At 38.1% G+C, this 12,293-nt stretch overlaps 1 protein-coding gene across 1 annotated transcript in view; it reads left to right on the top strand.

Annotated features, from left to right (window-relative positions):
• Positions 1-12,293, top strand: part of CDH2 (cadherin 2) — a 114,896-nt gene that overhangs the window by 64,909 nt on the left and 37,694 nt on the right. The window contains exon 3 of the mRNA XM_041399378.1: positions 11,720-11,946. Within this exon, the coding sequence (XP_041255312.1) occupies positions 11,720-11,946 (227 nt within the window). The remainder of the gene's footprint in view (positions 1-11,719; positions 11,947-12,293) is intronic.

Below are 12,293 nucleotides of genomic sequence, written 5' to 3'. Positions count from 1 at the left end.
GTTCAGGTATTTGTATTGTGTTTGATTCATGTAAATGTTAGAAGTTACCCAGTTTTCATCTTGTACCTAGGACTCCCCATCAGGGAGCAGTCCTGTTATACCAATTGCTGTAGAAATAATCCCCAGACACTTGAGATGCAGTGTGGGCATTCAGAGGGTGTTGCTGTGTAATCTTTGCTACGGAACTTAGAATGTTGTGACTAATAAATGAAAAATGAAGACTGTGTAGAGTGCAACAGCTCAGTGCTTCTCAGCAAAATAGTCTTGACTCAGACAGTAATAGGTTAATTGCCACATCCAGAAATGAATCCTAATGATTCCCTCTAGAAGCCATTATCACATGTGGGGTTTTCATTGAGATATTTATAACTGTAATCTTTGGTCTCAAAGCTCGTGTAATTGTTGAATCCAGCAAAGGGGTTCAGAAAGGTAATACCCTGCTCTCATCCTTAGGCTTTGCTAAAAGTAGAATTTTCAGTTCTAGTTCAATCAGTCAAGCCCCTGCTATTTTCAGGCATTATTCCAATCTAACACAATTTGAATGTCAAGTGTCTTGTGTTTTGTGCTCACAAGGCCCACAGGAAAGTCTAGACACCAAAAAAAAAAAAAAAAAAAAAAAAAAAAAAAGAAAAAAGCTGCATTTATCCTAGGAAGAGTATCTTCGAGTATATCAGAAGATTCGTTCTTTTTCTTCTCTGTTCTTCTGTGACTAGACTGAATCATGATTGTAAAACAAGAGTCTGTTCAGCCAGGTCTGTCTCTTCTCTTTCCACCTGGAATAAATTGCATAAATTTGCACAGCATTGCTTTGGCATAGAATCCTGAAGTATGTCTTAATTTTGCAGTACTGAAAGTTCCCTCTTGAATGAAGTCTGTATTTCTCTCATTTGTCTGCAAATTGTATCCAAGGATTTATTTTCTTTTTCCCCTTCCTATATTAATCCTGGTACCATGTTGTGCTGCTGTCATGCTTGTCTGCATTTTGCTAAGAAAACATTTTTTTAATCTGTTTTTTTTTTTCCTGGTGTAACGCCTCTTTTATTCCTGTCAATTCTATTACTGTCAATTTGAATTTGAGGGGATTATCTGAGCCTTGTAATTTTGTAATTCCTCACAAGATATTAAAAAACCCAGTAAAATATCTTGAAGGAAAGTAGCATCACTTAAATTTTGACTTACACTGTGTCACATGTACACAAGTAGCCTCATGTTGGTCATTTTAATGAGTTTGTATTGTATGGTGCAGTCAAACATGAAGCAACAGTGCTACTTCTGCTTGCAGCCAGTGTTTGTCTAATTTGCCTACAGTCAGGTGGGCCTTGCATGAAATAAAAAAAAATCATTTGAAAAGACTCAAGTTTGAGGTCCTCATTCTGCAGAATGGCACAAAAAGTCCAAGTTTCTCCTCCTCTTTTGTTTTTCCTGTTGTACTGTTGATACTTGGTGACTTTGCAAGGATGGGTGGTTTCATCTCATTGAGAATATGGTTTGTGTAGTCAACCAGGAACACAAAAATAACTAATAATTTTTTGAGAGCATTCATCAAGTGCCAGTCACTAGAAAGTATTCCAGCACTGGATTTTTTTTTTTTCTGATCATTGGACTTATTTTAGCTCTTGAGTGAAAAATACATAATGTATGTACTAATTACTCTTCGCTCCCTTGTGTGGGTTGATGATAACATTGAGGTTTCCCTATGATGTTGCATTGTTTTAGGTGAGCTTCCATAGTCAGCAGGGTCAAGTAATTTCCTACATATTTCTAATTAAATCTAATTCTAATAGTAGTGGGTCTTCATTTATTTTTAAGTCATCTGCACACATATATTGGACTGAGGGGGAATGTGAGGCATATTCGGAGAGTTGCTATGACAAGATTCTGTGAACAACCCAAATAATACTCTTAAAATATGTGAGATCAAGCATTTTCCTGATAGTTCCCTTGATACTTCCCCCTCTTTAATGGTAATCAGTTAATTAGCATGTCACCTTACCTATTTGAAATGTTGAAAGCAACACAGAGGGCATGAATACCCATTTAGGAGTTACTTTCACCCACAGGTACTCCTTCATAATAGGACAGACATACAACTGTTTTGAGTCCTCTGTTTTGTTATGGGCAGCACTACTGTGGCCTGGCTGTGAAATACTCTGTACTAGCCTGCTCCAGTCACCGAGAGCTTTTTCTGAATTTTAAGGTCAGATATCTCTGTTTAAGAATAATAATGATGAAAACCTGAGGTCTGACTAGATACTATTAAGCTGCCTTGCCAACTAGTGTTCTGCCTGAGGCCTACTGGACATGATCCAGTGATGCTATAATCCGTGGGATTTATGGTTTTTATTGCTATCTAACCACATCAGTGTAAATAGTGCTGGGCTGTCTCTGCTGTCTCTTCCACCCCCTTTGGCAACTGGCAGGTTTCTTGCCCTTGTTTAATACAAAAGCACAGTGTTCAAGCAGGGTGTTTTTGCACCGTTATCCATTTGCTAAGGAAATTAGCATCCCTGTGGTACAGGGTGGTTCTGCTCTGAGATCAGCCATGCCTGCTCTTTGCTGTGGGGATGCTGCTGCAGTTGTGTCCATGTCCTTTGGCTGGAAGGTTCTCCAGGTTCCCCCAGAGAATAACAGCCTTTGTTTTTCAGCAAAGAAGTGGTGCACAGAGCTGTCACAGTAACTGGAGTATTACTAAGGACCTTTTAAAAGTCATAAAGAATAATTGCTTTGGAAAATTAGACCGTAGTATGCCCAGAGGAGTGACTTATCTTGCCCTTGTTTAATACAAAAGCACAGTGTTCAAGCAGGGTGTTTTTGCACCGTTATCCATTTGCTAAGGAAATTAGCATCCCTGTGGTACAGGGTGGTTCTGCTCTGAGATCAGCCATGCCTGCTCTTTGCTGTGGGGATGCTGCTGCAGTTGTGTCCATGTCCTTTGGCTGGAGGGTTCTCCAGGTTCCCCCAGAGAATAACAGCCTTTGTTTTTCAGCAAAGAAGTGGTGCACAGAGCTGTCACAGTAACTGGAGTATTACTAAGGACCTTTTAAAAGTCATAAAGAATAATTGCAGCTTTGGAAAATTAGACCATAGTATGCCCAGAGGAGTGACTTGTGGGAGAGTGACAAAAGCCACCAGTGTTGAGCAGACCAGACAGAGGAAGGAAGGAAGCAGGGGAAAATCTGGATTGGTGTTTGTGGAGGGTCATTGCATTCAAATGTGTGCTGGTTTGTGAAGCTGAAAGGCAGGTTTAGGGAGAGTTGTCCCCTTTCCCCTTGAAGCATCCATGGCCACATGGGAGGGACTGCCAAAGTGATCTCAAGAAACAGGTGGTATCCTGCGGTATGCAGCAGAATACAAAACATTAAGCGGTCCCACATCTGCTTCAAGACTTTTTTTTTAATGGATTGTTGAGAGGAGTAGCTGCCATTTTGTCAGTGCTGGGGATTTCATTTGATGCAATGCAGTTCAAATACAACACTCAATTCTGCCTGAGCAGTCCTGTAATTTAATGAGAAAAATCCCTAATTTCATTTTGTTGTATTTATTTTCATGGTGAGAAGTGACACATTGCCTAAAAGTGATATATGCTTCTCTCCTATGTTCTGTTGTTGTTCCTAAACCCCTTTTAGTGTGGGGGCTTAAGCCACTGTTTAAAGGTGCTGACTGGTTGAATTTATAAAATAGATCATCAGCTCATTTGTGACTATGCACCCATTCGATATTTCAGCAAGTTCTGGTTTTTTACAGAATCTGTAGGTGCCTGGATATTTAGTTTGTTAGTTAATTTGTTTATTTTTGTAAAAACATCCTCTGATGATCTTTTTGCCTAGGCGTGCTCCAAGCCTAAGCTGCAGCCTGAAATTATCAGTGCTTTGATACCTCAGCACCTCTGTCAGGAGCACAGTTGAAAGAGGGGACAGGAAAAATGGGGCATCAGGGGAAAAAAAAAAAAAGTAAGTTTCTTTAAACTAGAAAACAGAATGCCTGGAAAGGCAGGGAGAAGGAACAATAAAGAAGAAGGAGAGGAGAGCTAGGAAAAAAACCCTTGAAACCTGAAGCCTAAAAGGACTTCAGGCCAAGAACAGTTAGCATAGAGAACATACAAAAGCATCTATTCTCTGTTCTCACTTTCCTTATTGCTAGTGAGGGAAAAGGAAAAAAAAAAAGAGCTAACTTTTTCGGCATTTTCTAAAGATAGAATAAAAGGAAAAGCAGCTTATCCAGTTTTTTACTAGATATTTAAGTCATTACTGTAGCACAAAAACTGCCCTTTAATTGCTGCACCGTAATTGTAGGTATTTGTTTCTTATGCTGCTTAAGGTCACATAAAAACGAATAGAGGTAAAAATAGGTTTGTGTTAAGTGCCTCAATTTTGAAACCATTTTCTGCTAGCTGACTGCAGAGACAGTACTTTCCCTTTAGTCTCCTGGTTTGACTGTTCAGTAGATACATTTTTTAATTACCAAATTGGATTTTAGCAGGTGTAGTCAGTTGATGCATTATGGGTATAAGAGATTAGTGTTTAATCCTTCTTTTTATTACTGTGTAGAATGGTGTGCTTGGGAAAGTATTAAAGGTGCATTGCATACTCCAGAGTACAGAAATGACATTTATTACTGAGTTTTCTTTCAGCTAGCATCATTTAGAAAAAAGCTGGCGCAGAACCCTGCAGGGGCCTATAGGCTCATCTATAGTGAAACTGCCTTAAACAATACAGAGTGGAGGGAAATGGAAAGAAACCTTTTTGTGTTTTAAAACAAAAGCAGTTGTCAAAATACAAGTACTTTCCCTCTTTAAGATGATTATTCTCTTTTTCCACATTTTATTTTTTCTAAAATAAATACAAAAGGGATGTGAAAAGCACAGATCTTTGTGCCAATGAGTGGTAGAGGCAAAGACTGAAAAGGGTCAGTGAATCAGATATAATTTGGACTCTGTTTGAGATACCAGTCCTGTGTTTTGCTGATGGCTGGTATTCCCGTACTGAAAAGCTGCAGAGGATTTCTATGGAATAGAAAGAACATTATCCCCATTTTCATTCTGGCATGCCTGTTACGACTTTGTTCTGTAAACAAAGAGGATTATGGGAACTGGAAACTAGATGGCATTTTATTAAAGAACTGTGTGAGTCTTTCCCTGTGAATGCAAGAATTAGGCAGTCTGGTGATAGCTACCTGTGAAAGAAAATACTACAAAAATAGACCTTAATGTTTGAATTATTAGGGTTCATAAGGAGGCAGTCCTCATTAATGTGGGAAGGAGCTTTAATATTTCCCAGTTGTACCTTGCAACAAAATACTTTAAAAGAAAAACTTCCACAGTAATTGTACAAATTAAGAATGAAAAAGAATATGTTGCAGAAATCCGGAGAGGGAGATTTTTATGTCCATTGTTCTTCTGTCATGCAGACTGCCAGATTGCTTTGAAAGTATGTTATTTTAGGAAACATACACATTTATCTATCTAGAACTAGTAGTCTCAGGAATGGGGCAGGAGCGAGAATTGCACTGAGTCATAGTTTAGTAATCAGTACAAATTATTTTTACCAGCATAACATGCAACTTTTATAAAAACTTAGGGTTTTTGTAGGGTTTTGACTGCTTAACATCCTCTTTCCCCAGAGTAAAGTCATATATCAGTACTGGGTTTTACCTAATGCCTGCTGCAGATCACTCAAACTGCTTTCAATTAATGAAAAAAGTGTACAGTGTGAATTAAACCTTATTCTTGCAAATCGCCTTTCCTTTTAATTATTATTTTCCTAACTGAATAGACAATTAAGCAAACAGTTCAGCATGGAAAAATGGGAAGTTGAGCTGCTATTAGTCAGATCATGAAACACATAAAGTTGGTAAATAGCTTGAATGCATCCTCAGTTTCTCCTCAGTTGAAACCTTCTGATGCGACACTTCTCCACCACTTGAGAGCTTCATAACCAGGCTTATCCATGGAACCAGCTTGTAAAGATGTTGAAGACAAGTGTAAATAGGATTTAGAAGCAAATGGGCTGTATTTGGCCCTTAGTGAGTGGCAAAACTCCAGTTGGGCTTGCGTGACCTGCTGAGCCCTCTGCTCCAAGTGGGCTGGGGTGGCAGAACACAGTGCTCAGCACAAGGCATAGGTTTTCAAAAGCAGTTACTGAATTAGCAGGCTTTGGTAAGTAGCTGTCTTTCGACAGCCAGCTTTCTTTTCAAGTGTCACAGCTTGGTTAGTCCAGCAAGGCTCAAAATGAGTAGCACTTGGAGATTTTTGGATAGTCTGGAGTATGGGATAAACTCCAGGTCATAAATAGAAAAGCAGAGAAGAAAAAGGGATTGGGAAAAATGACCAGAAGAAACTTTTAGAAACAACACTGTGTATGGAAATATCTCTAAAGGATATAATGACAAATGGAATTACAATACAGGTAGGGAAATGCCACTGCCTAAAATAACTTGATTATATTTCATATTTATTTTGACTCAGTAATTTCCGTAGCTAATGTTCTCAGTTTGCAGATGCAATCAACATTTTTCTGGCTGATGTAGACAACCCATATATCAGAAAATCAGATATTAAATAATATTTAATAAGATTTCAAGATGGTTCCAGGAAGTTCTAAAATCAGACCAAATTTAAGGGTGGTGATGGAAAAGGCAAGTTAGAATGTATTTTAGTTCTTTGTGTTTATAACAATTCGCCAGGATGTCAAAAGCCCAGTTCTTTTGAAGGTCATCTATAATTATAGTAAAGGATGTCTCATGGGCATTACACGTGCCACTCCAACAAGCCATGAACTGAAATATGAGCATGTGCACTATGCCAGTAGGACTAAGAGATCATCTTACAGATACAGAAGTAACCAGTATGAATAAATTACTAATTTATTAAGTAAGAGCGGGGGGGGGGGGGGGGACATTATATGGGGTTTTTCATGTAGTTTTTCCTGCTTCTCTCTCTGAGAATACTTTTTAATACAGAGTGTCCTTGGAGAGTGTTCAGCTATTAAATATGCAGATGGCTAGACAGTTCAAGCAGAATGTTTCCATATAGTTTCTCCATCTGTCAAAGGTAAAAGTGGTATCTAGTAGGTAGTTGTACCTAAGATACTTGCTTACTCTGTTTATTTTGTCTGTTGCAAAACAATCCCAAGTGGATTCAATAGCTGTAGGTTTTCTGTTTTATGATGCACACTCTTAACTGTATTGCTGAAGTACATGTGTTGTTAGCACTTGGCATTTGTTGCAATTTTCCATAATGTCTACTAAGTGAGCCTTTGCCTTGAGGTTGATGCTTAGGCATTGAGAAGAGCATTCAAGAGGAGTAGCGTTCCAACAGATTTACAGAAGGAAGCACACTAGTGTGCTTGTATGCATTTGGATGTTATCTAGATGTGAATTGAATTATTTTCCAAGTGCAGAAAATACAGATGGCAAACTCAGTCTCACGATCAAAACGAGTGCTGAAAATTCTGTATTAATGTTTTATGTTGCGCATGAATATATATGTTCATGAAATATTGTACGGTGGGCTATATTATTAACAGCAGGGTTTTTTTTTCAGTCCTTGTTTGAATCAAGTAATTCTGATATTATTTTCCTAGGAAAAAAAGAGCAGAAGCAGGTTGTCGAAGAGTGCAAACCAACACAACTAGCTGTATTTTATAGATACTATGAATCATTCATCTCCTTAGACCTGAGCAGGAGTGGTGGTGATCTCTAGTGCACTTTAAATGAATTTGCATGTCTAGTTCTTAACGTTTTGTACGCTACACGTGTGCATATGTTGTAATTACTTCCATGCAAGAGTGTTAAACTGAAAGCTTCCTTTAGTATCATGGAGCTGTAGACTTTCATTTTACAATGTTGTAGTCTCAGAGGTCCTCTTTATTTAATAGAATATACTTGCCTTGGTTTTAAGACAAGCAAAGACTCAAATTAGGGTATTAATGGTCTTTTGTTGTAGGGTGTAATATTTAATAATAATCATATGCTAATACTAAATACAATTTTTCTTCCGTTGAAAGACCCTACATGTATCAACCTTGTGCACATCCATATTTTGAGCCTGTGAACTGAGTGCATTTTCTCCCATGTTGCATATTACTGCTTTTATGTGGCCAAAAGTATTATCTTTAAAAACGAAACAGTTATCTTTGAGTTTGATTGAATACTTCCCAGGGCTTTCAAATAATATACTTCTAAAACGCAAATACTTTCAGAAGGTGCACAGGATAGTCAAAAATACTTAAAAATCCATGAGTTATTTTTACAGATTATGATACTCTTATCTGATCATTTATGCAGAGTGTTATTAAAAAGCAGTAAAACAAGATACTTGATTACGCTTTCTATTGCATAGAAAGTTACTAAGATTCTGCAGATTATATCTAGTTAACCTTTTTTTAAGTGGAAAAAAATCTGTGATTGATCTGTCAACATAAAGTGACTTGTGGAAAGTATGCCTCCCTTTCCTGTGGCTTTTAGAAAAGAACATGGTTGCATAAGCAATCATTATTCACAGTAAAAAATATATATTTCCTGTAGCATTTTTGCAAAAAAAAAAAGTCTTTGCCTGAAAACCTACTGTCAGAAATCACACTCTTTGTTCATACTAGTTGAACACTGAAAAATGAAGCAAAGTGATCTAAATTGAATTTACAAGACTGATAACCATGTGGTTGGGGGGAGAGCAGCTACTGCACAACCTGTACTCTGTCAAGGGAATTTAATTATAGATGGTTATACTTGACTATAATTCGTTAATGTGTGCTCCTTGCAAAGGGAGAATAATTCTCACATTGACAATTTTATATGTTTTTACCAGGATACTGTCAAAGGAAGGGATTTTCATTGAATTTCATAATACACAGTCGCCTGGGGGAAGAATATCAATGAAGTGGCTAGCAGGCTGGGTTTTTTGTTTTATTTTTGTTCTGCTGGAGTCTGTATGTAAGGAGATTGGGGAAAAGAAATCTTCTTCTTTATGAATTTGAATATCCAAAATAGGAATATATTCTGCTACTGTGCAATAATTAGGAAATATTTTTTAACAAAATATTGTTGTGTTATCTTGGTCTTTTGTACCATAACGACAAATATTCATTTTAGGTTTCATATTTTTGAGAAACAATAATGATCAAAGTTTAGATTAATCATCATTCTCTTTCCCACTTTTGTACTTTCCAGAAGTTTGAGAAGAGCCAGAGATAGAGCTAGCTTTAGAGCTGTTAGTCCTTATGGTCAAGAGACTTTTTTGAAAAGCAGATTTGGAGAGCAGTTGTAGCTGAGATGAGATGAGAGGTTAGCAGCGGCACAGAGCTATGGGTTATGTTGCTGGATGGTGGTTTTTTTGGGTTTTTTTTTACTTATGTGGACTGTTTCTGAGAGGTTTGTTTGTGAACAGTGGTGGCATTTTAAGGATGCCCAGCTTCCTCCGTGCTTGGGGTCTGGGTCATCTCTGTCTCTGTAACCAAGTACAAATAGCACTGTTTAATAGTCTAGTCATTAAATTATTTTCTCATTAAATGTAGTGACTTTGGAGTAAGCTCTTCTTGGACATCTTTTTATTTCTGTGTTGGGCAATACAGTCTACTCAGTCTAAAGATGAGCCAATCAGAATTAGGACTGTAGTAAGTATTTCTACATACTGGAGTGGTTGCTTTAAGTAGTAGCTTTATATTCTTGGCTTAGAATCATGCATGTTCTCAGCTGGCTGTTGCATTTCAACCTAGTGTTGCAGTGAGCTGACTCAAGCTGCAAGGCCCATGTTGAAAAAAGGAGGGGGTCAATGGAATGGTTAATATCTGGGAACTGGAACTTCTGCCTGCCAATTTTCTCCTCCCGTGTGACCAGAGGATGCCATCTTCTCCAAATTCTGCAGACCTGTAGCCTGTAGATTATAGGGAAGGAAGTCATTGTACCTGATAAAGCAGGTAGGATGGACTTGAGGGTCTATAGGAGTTGCTCAAATATATGAAAACTTACACAAGGGGCTGAGTATTTACTAGAGTTTAAGAAAACCACCCTCTTCATTTATGAGGAAGACCAGAGGCAACCTCTTGAAGGAGGATGACAGGAGCAGCCCTGCTGGTGAGGCTTCAGCCTTTTACCCAGGACTCAGTGCTTTGTGGACATGGCATGCTCTTCTCCTCAAGGTGAGGCTGGCCTTTCACAGGAAAAGACCTTCAAACTCTGGGATCTGGAAAGAGCAGTATCCCTGCCCTGTTCAGCAAGATGAAAATTAAGAAGGTTGATGCTGTATCATTTATTTAGTGTCGTGCTTTGTCTCCTTTTTGTATCTGATGGACTCTTCTAAAATAGTCTTTTCTGTCAGGAGAGGGCAAATGGGGGATTCTGGATAACTGAAAGGGGGCAGTAAGGAAAGAAATTTAGTCTGTCATCTGAACATCAGCTTGGTGCTTAAGTTCAAATACAAAAAAGTATGATTCCTCTTAGTACTTTCCTGAAAACAGTGCATTACAGAAGAAAGCATATGATGCATGACATTTAGTAGTGATTTTTCTTGAGAGGGACCTTTAGGTTTTGAAGCTAAATAGTTTTTGCATGGTTTAGCACAATATAAAAAGTGCAATAACTGAAATGAGGCATAAAGCCTCATTTCATCTTCATCTTCACTATGTGGATTTCAGCACAACCTTCATAATGGTATTTTGCTCTTCCATTACCCATACAATCAAAATATTTCATAATGCTTTGGAAACATTAAGGAGCGATCATTGGTTATAAAAGCACACTTTCATTTTTTAACTTACTATTATTTGCAGTAACCCAGAAGATAACTGGTGGTGAAAAGAATTGGTTAGAGAAGGCAGTGACCTGTTGCCAGTTCTGTTTTGTGAACAACACATCATTATCTCTACATTCAGTTTTACTGACTTCTTTTTCCGTTGTGTGTCTTTCAGACACAACAAAAGGAAGGAGGGAGGAGGGAATTAAGCAAGAATAGGTAATTCCTAAGTAGATAAAGGGACATGTGTGGTACAGAATATAGCTTAAAAAAAATCCAAACAAAAGAAAAACCCCAAAACAACCAGACAAAAACACAAACAAACAAACAAACACAAAAACCCAAAGCAAAATAAAAACTTAAGGTCATTAACTTAAGTTTTCTCTGTGAGGCATTTACTGCCTCCTTCATCATGTCAATGAGGGACAAGGAAACTCAGTCCCAGAGCTCATAAGTAATCTTCCTGAGATGGCACGACTGAATCACAGGCTGATTTGGGCACAGAATTTAAATTTTTTAACATATTTCAGGGTTTCTGCCTTACCCCCATTGACAGAGCGTGCTGGAAACACAGTTGTGTTGGCAGTTATGGTTGCAGTGTAACAAAATTTTTTGAGTGTTTTTAATGAATCAGCTTGATGGATCTTTGCAAACCTTGAGATACGAACCCAACTAGCAACCGACTGAACTGTACCTTAGGACATGGAAGGAGATGGTTTTCTTGCTGGTGTTGGAGTAAATTTGAGGGAGGGAGGCTGTTCCTGACTAGGGTTAAAATCTCTGCCTAGCAGTCCACAGAAAAATATCATTGTTACGTGGCATGTACTGACCGGTAAAATAAAGTTCTGACTTATAACTGCATGTGATAATAGCAGCAACAAGTTACGTATCTCTGCTTTTGAGTTTGTTGTTAGTGTATTTGATGTCACAGTGAATTCAAGTGGGCTCCTTTTTCACTTTTTTTTTGTTTGCCATTTTATGTCTGTTTTACAGTGAGGTTTCGAAGCTGTGATGGAAACAAAAAAATACACTTTGGTAGCAGTGAGCCAGAAGATTTCAGAGTAGGTGAGGATGGTGTGGTCTATGCAGAGCGAAGCTTTCAGCTTTCGGCAGAGCCCACGGAGTTTGTCGTGTCTGCTCAAGACAAGGAAACCCAGCAAGAATGGCAAATGAAGGTGAAGCTAACCCCTGAACCAGCCTTCACAGGGGCTTCAGAAAAGGTAAAACAAGAGCTTAACGCAGCATGTATAAATGCATCTCCACAAAGAGGCCTAAAAATAGGGGTTTAATTTTGCATGTCATGAACCTCTCCGTGAACCAGCTTATTAATGGACACCTAGTGCATGCAAAGCTGGAGCTTTAGAAGGAACTTTGATCATCTTTTATTCTGTAGTTTTGCTAAGGCATGAAAAGACATGTCTATTTAACTATATAGGATTCTTTGTGTTTGAGCTTTTTGTTTGTATAGCTTGAGATTTATACCTGAATTTAAGTCTCACACAGCCATTTCTTTATTTTAAATTGCTTGAAAGTATTATAGTATTTATTCAAGCGGTTAAATATAACC

Source organism: Onychostruthus taczanowskii, unplaced genomic scaffold, assembly GCF_017590055.1.
Source record: "Onychostruthus taczanowskii isolate IOZ18803 unplaced genomic scaffold, ASM1759005v1 scaffold16, whole genome shotgun sequence".
Lineage (NCBI taxonomy): Eukaryota > Metazoa > Chordata > Aves > Passeriformes > Passeridae > Onychostruthus > Onychostruthus taczanowskii.
The sequence above is the reverse complement of the archived record's forward strand: the minus strand, read 5'-3'. Positions and strand labels throughout refer to the sequence as shown.